The sequence below is a fragment of the Mustela lutreola genome, chromosome 9 (assembly GCF_030435805.1).
Source record: "Mustela lutreola isolate mMusLut2 chromosome 9, mMusLut2.pri, whole genome shotgun sequence".
Lineage (NCBI taxonomy): Eukaryota > Metazoa > Chordata > Mammalia > Carnivora > Mustelidae > Mustela > Mustela lutreola.
This window is the reverse complement of record NC_081298.1, coordinates 28132939-28152726: the sequence shown is the minus strand read 5'-3', so window position 1 is coordinate 28152726 and position 19788 is coordinate 28132939. Positions and strand designations below refer to the sequence as shown.

Genomic DNA, 19788 nt, shown 5'->3' with positions numbered 1-19788 from the left:
GAATCACTTTGTCAACATTCATTAAAACCCTCTTACAATTATTATTTGATAGCTTTCACTTTGTATTCATGTGGGAAAATTGACATCCTCTGATCCTGTTTTGCTACTCACAGACATGAGGTGTTTTAGGTTTTCTTTGATGACTTTCAGCTCACCAGTTTACAGGGATTTTTAGTCCCATGATGATCTTATGCATCCTTACTTAGAGCTATCTTTAATACTTTCTGGTGTATGGAATCTTTAAAAATTATTATTATGGGTTTGGGACTGCTGTATAAGAATGTAACTGAGTTTTGAACATTGATCTTCTATCCATCAAGCTTATCACACTCAGACTAATGTATGGACATTCCCTTCTGTGTAACTCTTACAACATCAATCATCTCACCTAGGTTAGTTTTTACCTTCATTAAAGTTACACATGCACATGCTTCAACAGGCAAATAGTTCTGTACTTTCTACGTATGAAAACTGGAGTCTCCCGACCTCCCACTATTTTCCACCTCCCAGGGGTGACCATTTTCCATTCCTTTAATTGATAATTTTTAACTGATTCTTCTAGATTCTATACCCAGATCTCATAGAGCATGCATATATTGTCTCTTCTTGACTTCTCACCCTTTGACATTATTTACTGATTTCCCACTGTGGATGATGGGAATGCAATGCTCTGATACTATGGAAATCACACCCCATGTGCGTATTTCTACCCCACCCCCTGAACATTTTAATTTTAGATAATGTCATAGTCAGTATCCACATTATAATGCCAATAACATTGTGTTTTATACTCAATCCTTTTTTTCCTTCAAGATTTTATTTAAATTAAAGTCAGTTTACATATAGTGTAGTGTTAGTTTCAGGGTAGAATTTAGTGATTCACGAGTAACATATGATACCCAATGGTTATTACATCAAGTGTCTCAACCTCGTAACATTCCTAGCTTTTGCTTACATTGATCTGCTCATGTGTATTTTGGATAACCATCATGATATTCAGGGTACAGAACAATTCCATGACCACAGAGCTTACTCTTGTGCTAGCCTCTCTTAGTGACAGTCAGCCCACCACCCAAACCTCTGGCCCATGCCGATCTATTCTCTATAACTTTGAGAATGTTGTGGAAGCGGAGTCCTACAGTATGAACATTTTAAGAGTGATTTTTTTTTTCACTCCACATAATGCCTTTGGAATCTCACAAGTTGTGCATATGTATATAAGGTATTCCTTTTTATTGCTATATAGTATATCCTGATAGGAATGCACCACAGTTTGTTCAACAATTCACTTATCACTGGGCATTTTGCATGTTTACAGTTTTTTTTCCATTATGAAAAACTGCTCTAAACATTCATGTAGAGACTGTGTAAAGCTATGTCTTCATTTTGCTCAGATAAATGCCCGGGAGAGTGATCTCTGGGACATAAAACCCACTTCCTCTCCAGAAAGAGGAAGAAATGGTGCTTTTTGTTGAAGACAAGCATATACAACTTCTTTTGTTAAAAGATTTTATTTCTTTTTTAAGTACTACACCAAACTTGGGACCCAAACTCACAACCCCATCATCAAGAGTTGCTCGCTTCACCAACTGAGTCAACCACATACCCTCAGCAAATACAACTTCTGAAGTCCACACTGCACTGTGCATTTGGGCTAAGTTTACTATTCCATCAATAAAGGGTTGGAATATGGAGTCATTTCTGGAGCCCACCTCATTTGACCCCAAAATGTCTTAGGTCCTGATGAACCCATTTCTTTCTCCAGCTCAGTAGCTCTTGTGGAAGCTTGTGCAGAATGAGGCCACAAGCCAATCACCCCCAGGTGTCCAGAGCTCAGGAGATGGGACACAGTCCCCTACTGCAGATTCTTCTCGGCCTGGGACTCCCAAGTGGAGAATCACCATGAAGACCTCAAGGTGGGGAGAGGGGCCCAGTGCAGAAAGCAGAGGCCCCAGGCAGGCCGGAAGCATCATTTCTTCTGGGCCTGCCCACTCTCTCTGAAACATAAAAAGAATTACTTCCAAAAAAAATTTTTTTAATAGAATTCCTGTTTCAAAGCACTGTGGTCTGAGAAATTACAGGGAATAATCTCAGTCTTTTGGTATTGGTTGAGACCTAATTTGTATCCCAGAATCTGGTCTATTCTGGAGAAAGTTCCATGTGCACTTGAGAAGAATGGGCATTCTGTTGTTTTAGAGTAGAATGTTCTGTATGTATCTATGAAGTCCATCTAGTTCAGTGTGTCATTCAAAACTCTTGTGTCTTTGTGGACTTTCTGCTTAGGTGGATCTGTCTATTGCTGAGAGTGAGTGTTGAGATCTCCAACTATTAACGTTTTATTATCAATATGTCTTTTTATTTTGGTTAACAGTTGGCTTTTATAGTTGATTGCTCCCATGTTGGGACCATAGATATTTACAATTGTTAGATCCCCTTGTTGGATAGACACTTTAAGAATCATATAGTGTCCTTCTGTCTCTCTAACTATGGTCTTTAGCTTAAAATCTAATGGATGAAAGACTTCAATGTGATACAAGAATCTGTCAAAATCCTAGAGGAAACATAGACAGTAACCTCTTCAACATCAGCCACAGCAACTTCTTTCAAGACATGTCTCTAAAGGCAAGGGAAACAAGAGCGAAAATAAACTTTTGGGACTTCTCCAAGATAAAAAGTTTCTCGATAGCAAAGGAAACACTCAGCAGCATCAAAAAAAGAGACAACCCACAGAATAGGAGAAGATATTTGCAAATGACACTCTAAATAAAGGGCTGGTATCCAAGATCTCTAAAGAACTTCTCAAACTCAATCCTCAACAAACAGATCATCACATCAAAAAATGGGCAGAAGACATGAACAGACACTCTCCAAAGAGGACATACAAATGGCTAACAAACACAAGAAAGAAATGTTCATCATCATTAGCCATCAGGGAGATTCAATTCAAAACCGTTATTGAGATACCACCTTACACCAGTTAGAATGGAAAAAATTGACAAGACAAGAATCAACAAATGCTGGAGTGAATGTGGAAAAAGGGAAACCCTCTTACACTGTTGGTGGGAATGCAAGTTGGTGCAGCCACTGTGGAAGACAGTGTGGAGGTTCCTCAAACAAGTAGAAAACAGAGCTACCCTACGGCCCAGCAATCGCTCTACTGGGCATTTAGCTCAAAGATACAAAAGTAGTGAAAAAAAAGACCATATGCACCCCAATGTTCATAGCAGCAATGTTCACAATGGCCAAACTGTGGAAAGAGCGGAGATGCCCTTCAACAGATGAATGGATAAAGAAGATGCGGTTGATATGTACAATGGAATATTACTCAACCATCAGAAAGGATGAATACCCAACTTTTGTATCAACATGGATGTGACTGGTGGAGATTATGCTGAATGAAATAAGGCAGAGAAAGTCAACTATCATATTGTTTCCCTTACTTGTAGATCATAAGGAATAGCACGGAAGGCATTAGGAGATGGAAGGGAAAAATAAAGGTGGAGGGAATCAGAGCAAGAGACTACCAATGAGAGACTATAGATGCCAGGAAACAAACTGAGGGTTTTAGAGAGAGGGGAGGGGAGTAGGGGGATGGGTGAGCCCAGTGATGGGTATAAAGAAGGGCACAGATTGCATGGGGCACTGGGTGTTATACGCAAATGATGAATTATGGAACAGTGCATCAAAAACTAATGATGTACTGTATGGTGACTAACATAACATGATAATAATTTTTTAATTAAATTTATTTATTTTCAGCATAACAGTATACATTTTTTTTCACCACACCCAGTGCTCCATGCAATCTGTGCCCTCTATAATACCCACCACCTGGTACCCCAACCTCCCACCCCCCCGCCACTTCAAACTCCTCAGATTGTTTTTCAGAGTCCATAGTCTCTCATGATTCACCTCCCCTTCCAATTTACCCCAACTCCCTTCTCCTCTCTAACTCCCCATGTCCTCCATGCTATTTGTTATGCTCCACAAATAAGTGAAACCATATGATAATTGACTCTCTCTGCTTGACTTATTTCACTCAGCATAATCCCTTCCAGTCCCGTCCATGTTGCTACAAAAGTTGGGTATTCATCCTTTCTGATGGAGGCATAATACTCCATAGTGTATATGGACCACATCTTCCATACCCATTTGTCTGTTGAAGGGCATCTTGGTTCTTTCCATATTTTGGCGATCGTGGCCATTGCTGCTATAAACATTGGGGTACAGATGGCCCTTCTTTTCACTACATCTGTATCTTTGGGGTAAATACCCAGGATGTGGCAGGATACAAAGTCAATGTGCAGAAATCAATGGCTTTCTTATACACTAACAATGAAATTACAGAAAGGGAAATTAGAGAATCGATTCCATTTACTATAGCACCAAGAACCATAAGATACCTGGGAACAAACATAACCAAAGAAGTAAAGGATCTGTACTTGAGGAGCTACAGAACACTCAGGAAGGAAATTGAAGAAGACACAAAAAGATGGAAGACCATTCCATGCTCTTGGATCGGAAGAATAAACATTGTTAAAATGTCTATACTGCCTAGAGAAATCTGTACTTTTAATGCTATTCCGATCAAAATACCACCAGTATTCTTCAAAGACCTGGAGCAAATAATCCAGAAATTTGTATGGAATCAGAAGAGACCCCGAATCGCTAAAGAAATATTGAAAAACAAAAATACAACGGGGAGCATCACGTTACCTGATTTCAAGCTTTATTACAAAGTTGTGGTCACCAAGACAGCATGGTACTGGCATAAAAACAGACACATAGACCAGTGGAACAGAGTAGACAGCCCAGATATGGACACTTAACTTTATGGTCAATTAATCTTTGACAAAGCAGGAAAAAATAAACAGTGGAAAAAAGACAGTCTCTTCAATAAATGGTGCTGTGAAAACTGGACAGCTATATATAGAAGAATGAAATTCGACCATTCTCTTACACCGTACACAATGATAAACTCAAAATGGATAAAAGACCTCAATGTGAGACAGAAATCCATCAGAATCCTAGAGGAGAACATAGGCAGTAATCTCTTCGATATCAGCCACAGCAACTTCTTTCAAGATATGTCTCCAAAGGCAAAGGAAACAAAAGCGAAAATAAACTTTTGGGACTTCATAAAAATCAAAAGCTTCTGCACAGCAGAATTTTTTATTTTTTATTTCTTTTCAGGGTAACAGTATTCATTGTTTTTGCGGCACACCCAGTGCTCCGTGCAATCCCTGCCCTCTCTAATACCTACCACCTGGCTCCCCAACCTCCCACCCCCACCCCTTCAAAACCCTCAGATTGTTTTTCAGAGTCCATAGTCTCTCATGGTTCACCTCCCCTTCCAATTTCCCTCAACTCCCTTTTCAAAAAACACACAAAACCCCCACCAAAACGTAAGAAGAGGTCCCTCTCACCATATGAGGCCTCCTCAACCACTCCCTGTTTGAGAACCCAAAAGTAGATCTCAGCCTTACAGCTGTGTGACTGCATTATAGATGCTTCCTTCCTCTTCCATCACCAGAGGGGCAGGCTGTTCCTTCCCACAGATCAGAGGCTATCACCCAGCACACAAATTTGCAGCGAGTGGGATCCTCAGGCCTCCACAATGTGGGCCCCTGCCTCCGGATCGTGCCCTTCTCCTCACCTGCTGCTGGCTCTGCTGTTGGGACTCACAGGTGAGTGTTGCCTTGAGGGAGACTCCCCTTTCCCTGCCTCCTCAACCACTCCCTGTCCCTGGGCATTTAGGGCCTCCATGTAAACACAGGTGTGCTACCCACACCCTCCACAAAAAGCCAAGGACTGGGTCTCATCTGAGCTTGAAATCAGGGATCTGAACATTTCCTCTGGGGATCCATCACTTGTAGCTGGTTACCACCAACATCCAAAGAATCAGTGCTTCAATGGGTAACAACGACAACTTTGTGTACGTTCATTAGTCTAATCCTCACAACATCCGTGCCTGATAGCTATGACTGTACTCCTGATTGCAGATAGGGAGGCAGAGAGATTAACCAGACCAGAGTCACCTACTTAAGTCCCTGGAGCAGCTGGGGTTCATGTCCAGCCCACTCAGCTCCACAGTTCATCTTTTAACCATGTTATGCTTCCTGGATCCTCAGTGGAGGCCAAGTGTAGAAACATCAGAAACACAGAGAGGCAAATAGTAGAAGAGCCATCACGTATCACACGCAGAGGATTTCAGAATTCCACTGTGCTGCATGTACTCACAAACTCTTGTTAATGATGTGTTGCATGTTTCCTAGGAGCCAAATTGTTACTGAAGTTTAACATGTACTATAATTTCACTTAATCCTCAAAAAAATCTCTATACTAGCATGCTGGGCCACACTGTACATATACAGGGAAGGCACTTACCTCTGTGTGTGTGTGCATGCGCGTGCATGCATAGGAATGGGCATAGGGAGGGGTACACACATGCATGTGCACACACACATGGGATTTTGGAAAACACTTTGCTTTTTCTCCTCATAATGCAGCCAGTCTACGTGAAATGCACAAGAGAACGATGTTTGGACCTTTTTCTCTGAGCTACTCACCCACTTCTTTAATTCTCTAAACCTACCTCTCACCCCTCACCAAGCTCTTAAATTAAAAACAAACTTCTCTCTTGGTAAAATGAGTAGAACCTTGTGCATTGCTACCTTGGAAATGCCTCCATGATGGATTCAAGTGGCTGAGGAAAGAAGGGTCAAAAATTCAGGGATTCTTGCCTGTGTGATCTGCATCTGTAATTATATCCACTTTCATATCCCAATCCCAATTATCTGGTGTCCACTGATGCCTCCGTGCCTCAGGAAATCCTCATGAGTGATAACTTTCCAAATTCCTGAACACTAACGATGTGCCACACACACATCTGGAAATGTCTATGTCCATTATGTCATGTAATCTTTGTATCCAAGGGAGACATTCTTGTCACCCCTACCTTGCAGATAAGAAAAGAAGGCATAGAAAGGGCCAAGGCCACTGAGTATAAGTGAGAAGGTAGGATTAGAACCCAGGCAGTCTGATTCTAGATCTCACAGGTCTAACCATTGCTCTTTTCAAACCCTATGACCCTAGGTCGATCCCATGAGATTTCTGCAGATCTTCCAGTCAGTGTGGGGAAGGGGTGGTGTGGTAAGGAACATTTGTGGTTTGCTTCTTTCAAGTGCTTCTGTATTCTGGGTATATGCAAGTGTTTGTTTCCTCCACGTCATCTATGTAGAAAACTCGGCTTCTGATATAATGTCCTGAGAAACTCTCCACTGAAAATAGACTTCATGGTCTCCAAAAGGGGTCTCATTGGGCAATTCATACATTATACAAATATTAACTATATACCTACTAGGCGACAAGAACAGTTATATTAACATAGGGCATGTTGATGAATAAAAGACACAAAATAGTTGACCTTTTAGAAGTTGTATCATAGTGGAGGAAAGGACAGGAAACAATAGATGCAATAAATCAGTAAATAACAGAGGTACAGAGAGTGATGAACATTACAGAAAAAACATGACAGTACAGCTGGATACGACAATGGGAGAACTACCAGGGTGGGATATATTTAAACAGGTAGCGTGGAGCAAAGATAGTAAGAAGGCGATGGAGTGAGCCATGTGATTTTCTGGGGGAAGAGCCTTCTTGAACAGCATTGGGAACAGCATGAGAGCAGAATCCTCTGCTCTGTTCAAAGATTCAGGCTTTTTTTTTTTTTAAATAAATTAATTTATTTATTTTCAAAAAAACAGTATTCATTATTTTTTCACCACACCCAGTGCTCCATGCCATCCATGCCCTCCATAATACCCACCACCTGGTACCCCAACCTCCCATCCCCTTGCCACTTCAAACCCCTCAGATTGTTTTTCGGAGTCCATAGCCTCTCATGGTTCACCTCCCCTTCCAATTTCTCCCAACTCCATTCTCCTCTCTAACACCCCTTGGATTCAGGCTTTTATTCTGAATGAAATGGTAGCTATTGCAAGGTTTTGAAGACAGAAGTGACACGATTTGACACGAGTTTCATTCTAGCATTTGGTTGAGAATGGAAGACCACAGGACATAGAGAGAAGCAGCTAGAGCCCTCAAGAGCTCAGTGCTTCCATGTGAACAAGGTAAACTGGTTTGCAGAAAGACAGCAGCCAGGAGAGGAAGAGGAAGAGGTCAGCCTGCGGGTGCCTGCAGTAGGGGAGTCTTTAGCCATTAGCATAGGAATTGAGGTGGGAAATAAAGGCACCCAAGGTCAAGACCATAAGCATCCAGGAAAATAAAGGTGCCTCCGCTGAGATGTGCAAGGATATGTGGGAAACTGAGTTCAGTTTAGGACATGTTAGCTGTGAGAGGTTTACTTCTAGCTAAGAAAAAGTTCAAACAATGTTTGTACATACATAGCATAGCTGAGAGACAAGGCGTGGGTCAAAAATAGAAATAAGAGGAATATAGATACACAAGTGGTAGAATTTTCACCTTTCCTTGGCTCCTCATAACCACCTAATCCTCTTCCGTCTCCCCTCCCATTGTCCCTCTACGTCTCCCTCCATGGTGCATTCCTGTTTCTTCCCATTTTCCTCCTAGCAGTTCAGCTTCCTGACCCCAGTCTTCTCCAGACCTAGAAATCAAAGTACATGATGTTCTTGGCATGCACAGGATGTGCCTGTAATAGCTCGTGCCCTCCTTAGGAGGCATGTTTGGTTGCAAGTACCGCTAAGTGCATGGGTTTTACCAGCTCACACTCTGCAACGGTGAACCACAAATTTCCTCCCTGAGGAGTAGCTAAGAAATGGAAAAGAACACTGGGTGTGTGTGTGATGCACCAGCAGCCTGCTTCTATGATTTCTGTCCCTGCCTGGTTTTGAGGACTCTTCACGTAAGAAGAAAAGGGTAACTGTTTCTCGATGTCTCCAGAGATGAGCTAGTCACCAAGGCAGGAAATCCACCTGCAAAGTCAAACCTGCTCTATGCCACATCACTGAGCCTCTCTGTGTCTTTGTTTCCTCCATTGTGATGGGGTCTCCAGTTTCAGGCTCGGGGGAAGGGTTGCTCCAGGTGTGCACTCAGTCAGGGAGCTGTTGTGCGTAAACACATGAGGAGATGCGCAGGATCACGGCAGGATGAGGAGACGACTGCTCTGTTTTCCCTCCAGGTGTGGCCGGTGAGGCGGGGCGGCAGGTGATCCAGCCTGATAAGTCAGTGTCTGTTGCAGCCGGACAGACAGCCACTCTGCGCTGTACCGTGACCTCCCTGATCCCCAGAGGGCCGGTTCAGTGGTTCAGGGGGACAGGGCCAGGCCGGGAGTTAATCTTCAGTTTCAAAGGAGGCCACTTTCCCCGAGTAACAAATGCTTCAGACACCACAAGGAGAAATAACATGGACTTTTCCATCCGCATCAGTAACATCACCCCAGCAGACACCGGAACCTACTACTGTGTGAAGTTCTGGAAAGGGACCCCTGATGATGTGGAGTTTAAGTCTGGACCAGGCACCCAGGTCACTGTGAGCGGTGAGTATGGCCTGGGCCTTCTTGTCCCTTGGTTGTGACAACAAGGCAATAAGAATGACCTCCATTGTCTGACCAACAGCTAAGAATCAGGCGTTGTGGTGAATGTCCCTGAATTCAGCCGCTGCCATGAATCAGGGAAGGAGAGGCCTGGAGAGGTCCTGATGCTTGCTCAACGCCCCTGATAAATGCGGGAAAGTCTAGAACCCCAGTCCGTGGATCCATAATTCTTGCCTTTTTCAATCCTGACCAGCTCTCTGGTTCCAGGGATGAGGGACTTACACTCTGAGTGATTTGGCCCATCACATGACCCAGTCTTACTCCTGCCTCCAGAGAGTGTCCCTGCCATGTGGCTGACTCTTCTCTAACTCAACACTTACTGAGTTACTGCTGTGTGCAGGCTCTCGTCTGCCTGCAGGGGAAACAGGGAACAAAACAGGGAAGGGCTCCTTTCTCATGAAGCTCACATTCCCTTCCCTTCCTGTGGACGAATGTACCCAGGGCAGGGAGGTGGAATATGTCTCTCTTTCAACGTAGAAGAATCACAGTGAGAAGGGGTATAAACTCACTGTTTATGCTGAGAGCCCAGGATGAAGAAGATGCCAGAGGCTGCCACTTGTGGCGGGTCTGTCCTAAATGCATCATGTAATTCAGGGACTGACCTCCATAAGAGCACTGAGTCTCCCCTCAGCTCCTGGACATAGGCATTGGGTGGTTTTATCCTGATTGTGCAGGTGTTACAGGAGTTCCCAGTCATACCCACCTTGCCTGGGCACGAGAACTAGTACGTGGCTCCAGCACCAGGCAGATCTGTTCCTCCTGGGAGAGCTCTCCTCCCTCTTCCCCAAGCTGCCCACACAGGGGATGCCCTGGTTGAGAATGGATGAAGCTGGAGGGACCATCTCAGCCCATTTACAGATGACAGCGAGACCTGCAGACCTGGCCTGAGCAGGGAAATGAGCCACAGCCTGACTCACAGCCCTGCTCTCTGCACACTCACTGTGCTGGCCAAAGCGGGTGAAAGTGCCCACCCTCTCCTTGAAACTCTTGTAAATCTTGTATGGTTCTCTTTGTCAGCAGTAAACATTAAGAAAACATGGGAAGAGGTGGGCTAGCTTTGAACCCCCAGATCAGACAGGTATGCAAACATCTGGTGAAGTGTCGAGCCTGTTCCTGGAGGACACGGCTTCTCACGAGTAACAGGATCCAGAGTCTTTCCACTGATGTGTGGTGTTGCTCCTTCACTGAGCAGCCTGGGACACCAGCCTTGACAGAGCAGAAGGGACCCGCAATCCCAGCAACACTGGGCACCCCATTCCTGGCTCTGCCTACTAAGGATGACTGAGGCACATCTTGGAGGGTGTTCGGCTCCGTGAGCGAGAGTTCACATTCTAGAACTCAGCTGTCGGGACCCAACATCTTCCCTCTGTTGTTGTTGAGTCAACATGTCTGGACACCCGGAGGGAGCCCTCCCCATAACCGTTTTCAGTGAGAATGTCTGATGGAAAAGGAGGGTGGCTGTCACTTTCGGGCTGGAGAAGGTGGGACATTTATTCTGTTGTGGATGAAACAGCTGGAGGCCACAGGAAGTCCCCCCGGTAAAGAGCAGTCCCATTGTAACTGGACCAAAGGAGCTTGGCTCCTAGGTGAGAGAGAGACAGAGACCACCCTGGGGGAGTTTCCTCACAACGTTGTCTTTATTTTACAGGTAAAGGATCACAGGGAATAATTTTCAAAGCCTTGATGCTGAACAGGGGCAAGTAGGCTCTATATATTAGGGCTGCAGATGAATATTCAGAGGGGGATTTTAGCACTATAATGAGACTGAGGTTACTGTCAGCCACTTTCTGATTCATCTGCTCTTTTCCATCTGCATTTCCAGTGATAAATTTCAAGCAGAACCAGTTGCATTCCCTTACTTGCCCCTTCCTGCAATCCCGGTAAGGAGAAGTGCCTCTTGTCCCATGTCACAGAAGAGGAGCCTCGCCGTGCCATAGCCCCATTGTGGTCAGCTGGCCAGCCCAGTTCTGGCCTCTTTAGGGGTCCCTGTTCACTATACAGTCTGTTGCATATGTTCTCTGACCTCAGTGATGTTTGCAGAGAGGCAGCTAGGAACGGTTGATGCCAACAGTCAGACCCATCAGAAACGTCTTTCCTGTGCCCAGATTGGTGGGAAGTCACCTGGCAGAGAAGTGAGGGGGGGGATTTGAACTCAGGCCTAGAACTGCACCTGGGCCCTACCCCTGAGTCAGAGTTCAGCTCTGGAACTTCAGGGCCTCCTCTGTGCAAGGAGGAGAGGACACCGCCCTCCGCACACTCTCAGAAGGGTGGCAGGTTCTCCACAGCGCCCTACAGGTTCCTGAGCGCTGAGGACCACAGTCATGCTCACTGTTCACAAATGTTTCTCTTGTAGCCAAACCCTCTCTCCCCGTGGTGTCTGGCCCCACGGCCAGGGCCTCGCCGGAGCAGACAGTGAACTTCACCTGCAAGTCCCGCGGCTTCTCCCCCAGAAACATCACCCTGAGATGGTTCAGAAACAGGAATGAGCTGGCAGCCTCCCAGACCAGCGTGGACCCAGAGGGAAACAGAACGTCCTACAGCATCTCCAGCACAACCAGGCTGGTGCTGGCCCCGGGGGACGTTCGCTCCCAGGTCGTCTGCGAGGTGACCCACGTGACCCTGCAGGGGGGCCCTCCTCTTCGTGGGACTGCCAACCTGTCTGAGGTCCTCCGAGGTAGATGCCCCCTCCTTCCCAGCCCCATCCTGGGTCTGGCCCCCAAGTCTCCGAGCCTACCCCTCCCCCCCGCTTCCTGCTCCAGGCCCTCTGTTCCCTGGAGTCTGACGCCTGGCAGACCCTCCAGGTTACCTGCACCTAGATGTGCCTTCCCCTCCTACTGTTTCCATGGCTGCCGTGGGGTGAACACCTACCACATGCCAAGTACTACTCTCAGTCATTTCCTTTACTGTACCATAGCAACTCCAATTATTGAACACCCGCTGTACTCCATGCCACCGTGTGCTTGGTGGGGTTATTTGTTTTGCTACAGTTATTCTATTCCAGCTGTATGCGTGGGGCTGAGAATCGTGATTTCACTAATTCTTAGCCTACCAGGAGCCATCATTCCTTGAGCACCTACTGTGTGCTGGGCACTGTGCTTAGGGATTCATCCATATGCAAAGACTACTCTCAGTGTTAGAGCACCAGCTGTATGCCTAGCTCTGTTCTGAGTGACCCCCTTGCTGTGGGGGGGGGGCTACGTTCTCAAGCCCCTTCCCCGTGTTCTGTCTGTTCCATGAGGTGAGAGCTTCCTCCCTGTGCTGTTTCAGTTTCGCCCACCTTGGAGGTTTCCCAGAAGCCAGTGTCAAGAGACCAGGTGAAGGTCACTTGCCAAGTGAAGAAGTTCTACCCCCAGCGCCTCCAGCTGACCTGGCTGGAGAACGGCAATGTGTCCCGAACAGAAATGGCCTCAAGGTCCTCGAACCTTGTAAAGAACAAGGATGGGACCTTTAACTGGACGAGCTGGCTCCTGGTGAACTCATCTGCCCACAGGGAAGACGTGGTGTTCACCTGCCTGGTGCAGCATGATGGGCAGCCCGCGGTCACCAGAAACCATACCCTTGTGGCCTCTGCCCACCAAAAGGACCAGGGTGAGACCTCAGTGGTCCTGTTTCTTGTGTCCTGCTCCCTGCGCCCTCACCTGACCATGATTAAGTCACCATGTCTGGCCAGCCATGTCTCCCTCTGTTCGTTCCCACCTAGCATGGTCTCTGTCTCTTCTACACTTTTCCATCATCAGCATGGAAAATGCCTGTACTTGCCACTCTGAAATTCCAGAAGGGACCCTGAGGACTTGGGAGTTTTGAGTCTTGACGAGGCTTCTGGGTGACCGTGTGTGGTCACATCTGGGATCTCCTCTCTCCCTTTATTTGTGACAGCAGATCAGCAATAGTCATGATCGCCCAAGGCACATTTACTTTATGCCAATTCCAATTTATTTCTGGTCTCCTTTCCTGCTTAACCAACCTGTTGGCCTGGAATTTTACAGAAGGAATTCAGGGGACAGTGAGGGACAGATGGCAAACATTTCTTGCCCTTAGGACAGCTGAGGAGCTAAGCTATTCGAGGGAAACCTGAGTCTCTGAAGATGGACCAGCAACTGTACAAAAAAAGGGGGTGTGTGTAATTATAGCAGGGGCATTGTCCCAAAGAACTACGGTGTCCCCTTTCTACAACTAAAACATTCCTTATTTCTCCCTCATGTAACATCAGGAGAGGTCAAGCCAGTTTTCCAGCAATCTTTATTCCAGAAGATCTTTAAAGGCCCATGTTCCTTCTCACGTGCCCAATGACAGTGTCCTCTTGCCTGGGTCAACACTGGGCCACTGAGTGTTCATGTCACTTCTTCCCAGGAGATTAGAGATAGGAAGGGGAAAAGGAACAATTTCTCTTAAAAGTAGAGGTATGCAGAAGTTGCTTAATTGTGTCCACTAATGAGTTAGTCATGGATCCACATCCAGCTCCAAATGGAGTCCACACTTGTGTGCTTATGTGATTAATGATATGGTTTCTTCTATAAAACCTATAATATTACATTCTTAGTAAAATTAACAATAATTCCTAATATCACCTAAAATGGAGTATATATTCCAATTTTCTAAAGCTTCTTCTATTAACTTTATTTTGTGGACCTAACTTTGTTTTATTCACTTGTAAATGTTTCAAAAACTTTTCCTGTGAAATACCTGGGTCTCCATGATTTTTTTTAATATTTTCTTTATTTATTTTACACACACAGAGAGAAATCACAAGTAGGCAGAGAGGCAAGCAGAGAGAGGGGGGAAGCAGGCTCCCTTCTGAGCAGAGAGCCTGATAAGATCCCGGGACCCTGTGATCATGACCTAAGCCGAAGGCAGAGGCTTAACCCTCTGAGTCACCCAGACACCTGATCCTTCTTTTGCTCTGAGAAGAATCTGAATAGCTAGGGCTACTCAAATTCTTCATTTCATATTGGATGCTTGTGGTAGGCTGTGCTTTTGAGAAATGTGGTCTTTTTCTCTGAGTTGTCAAATTTCTGCATATATAGAGCTTCTCATAGTATTACCTAGTAATCCTTGTGATGTCTGCAGGGTATCTCATTTCATCCCTGATATTGGAAATTGGTCAATTCTCTTTTTATTTTCATTGTTACAACGGTTAGAAGTTTTTCAAATTTATCAGTCTTCTCAAAGAACCCACTTTCGTTTCAATGATATTCTCTATTTTTTGTTGTTAATTTCTTTGCTTTTACTCCTCTTTTTTTTTTTTAATTTATTTCCTTCTCTTGTGTTGAGCTTATTTTGCTCCTCCTCATTTTTTTTGAAATGGGAAAAACATTATCAAGTCTAGACTTTTCTTTGTTTGATTGCCACAGCTGGGCCTCCTCCTGGGCTTGGGGAATCGGGAGTGTGGACCTGGGATACCTGGTATGGGTTCCTCCCCCAAAATGGAAGCATCCAGCCCACCTGGCTTCCTCTTCCACTTTTCAGAGCCCTCCATGGGTGGACTTCACGTGAGTTCCAGTAGTCAGGCTTCTACTGAGCCAGGAGAGGTGGGAGAGATGAGTCCACACCATTCCTTGCCTTTCTTATGCTTCGTGAAGGTGGCAGGGGAATGGCATAAAGGGATGTCCATTTGGACGTGGAGATTTTTTCTCTTTAGTCTTCAGAGATTCTTCAGTTTGGGCATTGCTCTTCAGGGACTACCACGAGCCAGTTTTCCATAAAATTTACTGTCCTTTTGTTGTTTTTCCTTTGGGTTGAGAGGCTATATTTGGAGATGAGTAGCTAAGCCTCTGTCTTGTACTTAGCAGCCCATTACAAAGTGCCCAGAGGGCTTTGAAATGCTTGGCCTTAGTGTCCCTATCCCACATCTCGGTATCCATCTCCCATATTTCCCCATCAGAGCCCCACTCTAGCACAGTAGGTGCAGTGTAGCTGAGAATTCAGTCTTCTCTGTAGCACTGATACTCTTATGATTATGTTGGACCCAACTGTGTCCTCAGCTTTTTCTGCCCTCTAGCTCTAGAAGGTAAGAGTCTGTACTGTTGCACAGAAGTCCCCTGACATTCACACATAACTTTTCACATGTGATCAGTCTTCACTTTGCATGTCTTTCTCTGAATGGTTGATGCCCTGCAACAGCCACCCAACCCATTGTTCTTATAATTATCACGTCATCAGAATGCCAGGATACTCCCCTCCTTTGCTTACACCAGCCCAGGTCATCACGGTGAGGTTTCAGCAGTGACAAGGGTAGGGCAAGCCGACACCTACCCTGCTCAACCTTCCACAGGGCTGGGGGCCTCATGACCAGCTGGTAGACAAACTCCACACATCAAGTGACCCATGAGTGACACTCTCAGATGATATGAGAAGAGAAAAAGCTCACTGGGGTTGCTGCCCAATCCACCTATGTGAGAGAGCAAAGGAGGCAGGACTGGCAGAGGGAGATGTTGACACAATTCAGGACGGCAAGACTCAGCCTCAGACAGAGAGCAAGCAAGCTGCCTGCTCTTCATGAATTTTTTTAAATGGAGAGGAATGGTTTCGCCTCTGTACCCCCACTTCTTCAAGCCTTCTCCTGCTGGATCCACTCTAGAAACAGGTTCAAACATGGCCAATAAAGCTCTTTCAACACAGAAAATGTCCAGGGGCCCCAAAGCAGAGACCTGACATCCTCTAACATGTCAGGGGCAAATATTCTCAGGACCTACTCCTTCCTTTAAGATTACTCTATATTTCAAAAAAAATTGAACTTTTTAAATTCAAATACAAAAACAAAAATGGGTCATTGTATAAAGTCAAAAAATCAGAAGCTGTCCTTCCGGATCAACAGTCTATGTCCAAGAGAGAGACGTCGGCTGAAAGTGGCAATAGGGTTCAGGTGGCCTGATGGTCAGAAACTCTCCTGAGCATTAGACCCCATTTCCTTGCCTCCCCAGGATACTGCCCAGCCAGCAGGTCTCCTGACGTCAGGTCATCCTGAGGACTCTCTCCTCACCTCTGTACATGGGAGTCGTCAAACCATGTGCGTGGAGCAAAGCAGGGCAGCCTTACCCCCAACTGACCGTGACGTCTGTTCTCACTCCACTTGAGGCTGGGCAGACATTTGTCCCTATGGCCCAGAGAGTCTGGCTTTGTCCTGGTTAAAGACAAGGTCTCAGAGCCATCCTGTAGGCCAGCAGTGAGGGGTTTCCCTGGGTCTGTCCACCTCATCTGTGGCTCATCAGAAAGAGGCTGTGTGACCTGCCCCACAGGGTGTGAGGACCAATTCAGTAAACCAACCTTACCCATTCCTGAGGGTTCGTTCTTCCCACCTCTTACCCCAAGAAGGACACCTGGCAGTGAGAAAGGCGTGAATGAGGTGAAGAGCATCTTACCCCGAATTCAGCCTTGAGCAGGGGAAGAATTCACGAACCTCAGAGCACTGATAAGCCTGAGTCATTTCAGATACAGTAAGTGGAGGACCCAGGGCATGGACTCCAGGGTGCCCCCCTCTGATGGTGCCTCCTATCCCTTCTTTTCCAGAGTCAAGGCCATTTACTCCATTCCTGATGGCTGTTAGCCTGGCCCTGAAGCTGTTGCTGCTCATCACTGTCTCTGCCATCTATGTCCACAAGAAGCGAGCGCCGGATTGTAAGTTGTGGGTCAGGGAGGGCAGGCCAAGTTTACTCCCAGAAAGAGCCATGTCAGGAAGAGGGGCAACCCACAGGTCACACAGGGTCAGCGCCCACCTGCAGTAAAGAGCATGTGACACACCTCCCTTGATATGCTCGGTCTCAGGGGTCCCAGCTTCCTGAGGTGTTGGGGGAGACGGCCTTTAGTCTATAAACATGGACAGGGTCAAAGGCTATCAAAGAGTGTGGACAGAGTCCTAGGGATTCTGGGAAGGAAGTGGACAGAGAGGCTGAACGACAGGCAGCTGTGTGGGAGGATCCCTTGGAGACCATCATTAGATAACAGAGACTGGGGCTCCTTTGGGCACAAGATGTCTGCATTTGGAGGAATGCTAACAGGTGCCAGAGAGCTGCTCTGAGGACTGCTTCCAATCTGACCCTCTGTGGGAAATATTGGAGGGGAGAGGGAAGAGGAGGGGGAATCAAGCCCTAAGGGAGGAAGGCTAAAGTGGCAGAGTCCTCTATCAGGGGCTGCCTGTCCTTTCACAACAGGTGTCCCAGGAGGAAAATAGCACCGAGGACATAAGAGACACATGGGAAACATTTCTGGAATGCTGAGCCGATAATCAACTGTGAACATGGGTCCCACAGCTCCTCCCTTCCTCCCCTACCTCATGGCACCCTCAGTCTCTGCTCCCTCCTTCCTTCCTTGAGGGCCCAGGCAAAGACAAGGAACAAGGAGAAGCTTCCCCAACTCTGCCCCAAATACCTTGCTTCCTCCAGAGACCCACCTGCCCACAGTCCCTTCTGCTCCTTCTCACAATCCTTGATGCCCCCAGAGCTGGGTGCTCACAGCATGTCCTCAGCAGGGGCCATGGGAACTTGCTCTTGGGACTGATGCATGGGGATCTGCCTGAATGTAAGAAACAAGTCACATCTATGCATACCAGGTGCCTCCCATTCATATTCTGGGGACTGTGGCCTGAACTTCGTGCTCACATCCATGTTCTTGAGAGTTATTTCTGCTAATCCCCGACATTCTAGCCTTGTTGAGGTTCTTCACTGGGTTGTAAATAAAATGAATCTCATCCTGGTTTGAAGAAGAAAAATGATTCTCCTTCCTCTTTGTCTACATGTCCTACTCCTCTGTCCCAGGGACAAGATGCCCTCCTCCCTGTGAGGGGAACACTAGCTCTTCTGTCACCTTTATCCTTCCCAGCCCCACTGCTCATGCACATAGGCTGGCAGTCCAGAAGCCTGGAGCCATCCTTGGTTTTCTTACTTTATATCCCATCTTCAATTCTGCCTTCAGAATGCCACGTCCGGTGGCGAGATGGTAAATGTGAAACAATCTACTCAGGGAAAGGAAAAGAAGCCTGATTTGTAGCGCTTGTGGGCTTCCATGGTGTCAGTACTCCCAATGTGACCAATGGCAAGCTAGCAACAGTTTAACAACGTGCTTGCAACATTCTGGAAAAGCTCTCAATAGGGAGTGCAAGCGTCCTCCCAAAACCAGTGAGCTCCATCCAGAATCTGCACAATGCTCATCGCAAGGCTGCTCCCTCGCCCTGGCCACCAGCACATCTTCCTGGACCATTCTTCATCTCTTATAGGCTCTCCAGTTTCAGCTAAAGTGATTCCATGGCAATGGAAGTCAAACTGTGTCGTTCCTCTGCTTCTTCCCCCTAAAGATCTACATGGTGTTCTCTCCCTCTTTTTTTTTTTTTTTTTAATTTCTTTTTTTTTTTTTTAATTTTTTATTTTTTATAAACATATATTTTTTATATACATATATTTTTATCCCCAGGTCTGTGAATCACCAGGTTTACACACTTCACAGCACTCACCAAATCACATACCCTCCCCAATGTCCATAATCCCACCCCCTTCTCCCCAACCCCCTCCCCCCGGCAACCCTCAGTTTGTTTTGCAACATGGAGGCTTAAGTGCGTAGAAGAATAAATGAAACAAGATGGGATTGGGAGGGAGACAAACCATAAGTGACTCTTATTCTCTCCCTCTTTTAAGCTCTGTTTACACTTCACTTTATTAAAAAGTCCCTTCCATAAACCACCCTATATAAAATATCAATTCCTTTCTCTCACTCTGTGTTCCCACAGCCCATAACCTAATTAAATTGTTTCCCTAGAGGGGCGCCTCGGTGGCTCAGTGGGTTAAAGCCTTTGGCTCAGGTCATGATCCCGGGGTCCTGGGATCGATCCCCGCATCAGGCTCTCTGCTCAGCCAGGGAGCCTGCTTCCTCCTCTCTCTCTGGCTGCCTCTCTGCCCACTTGTGATCTTTGTATGTCAAATAAATAAAAATAAAATCTTAAAAAAAAAAGAAGACTTTCATGCTACTTCTCCAAATAATGAGCTCAAGAATTAGAAGAGGAATATGTAGAATTTATAATTAGAAACATAATAGAAGGAAATGTCCCAAAACTGAAGAAAAATGTGAGTTCTTAACGTTGAAAGGATTCACCAAGTCCCACACATATCCATGAGAGAAAGCACACAGCTAGACATAAACTGGTGAAACAACATCACTAAATTGTTTCCCTAGAACTTCGGATTAGCTGACATGGTAAGTGGAGGCAGTGCTCACTTTGTAAAATAGTG

At 46.0% G+C, this 19788-nt stretch overlaps 1 protein-coding gene across 2 annotated transcripts; it reads left to right on the top strand.

The window, feature by feature from the left end:
- Positions 1 to 5530: 5530 nt before the first annotated feature.
- On the top strand, positions 5531 to 18881 carry LOC131807935 (signal-regulatory protein beta-1-like). 2 transcript variants are annotated; one of them, XM_059133724.1, is made up of 6 exons: positions 5533 to 5687; positions 9161 to 9517; positions 11928 to 12248; positions 12842 to 13162; positions 17081 to 17188; positions 17722 to 18881. In XM_059133724.1, exons 1-6 carry the CDS (start codon positions 5618 to 5620, stop codon positions 17739 to 17741), a joined length of 1197 nt encoding a protein of 398 aa, XP_058989707.1. In that variant the 5' UTR covers positions 5533 to 5617; the 3' UTR covers positions 17742 to 18881. The 2 variants fall into 2 exon arrangements, with proteins under 2 accessions (XP_058989705.1, XP_058989707.1); XM_059133722.1 differs by lacking the exons at positions 17081 to 17188; positions 17722 to 18881 and having other exon boundaries at positions 5531 to 5687; positions 12842 to 14370.
- Positions 18882 to 19788: the final 907 nt, after the last annotated feature.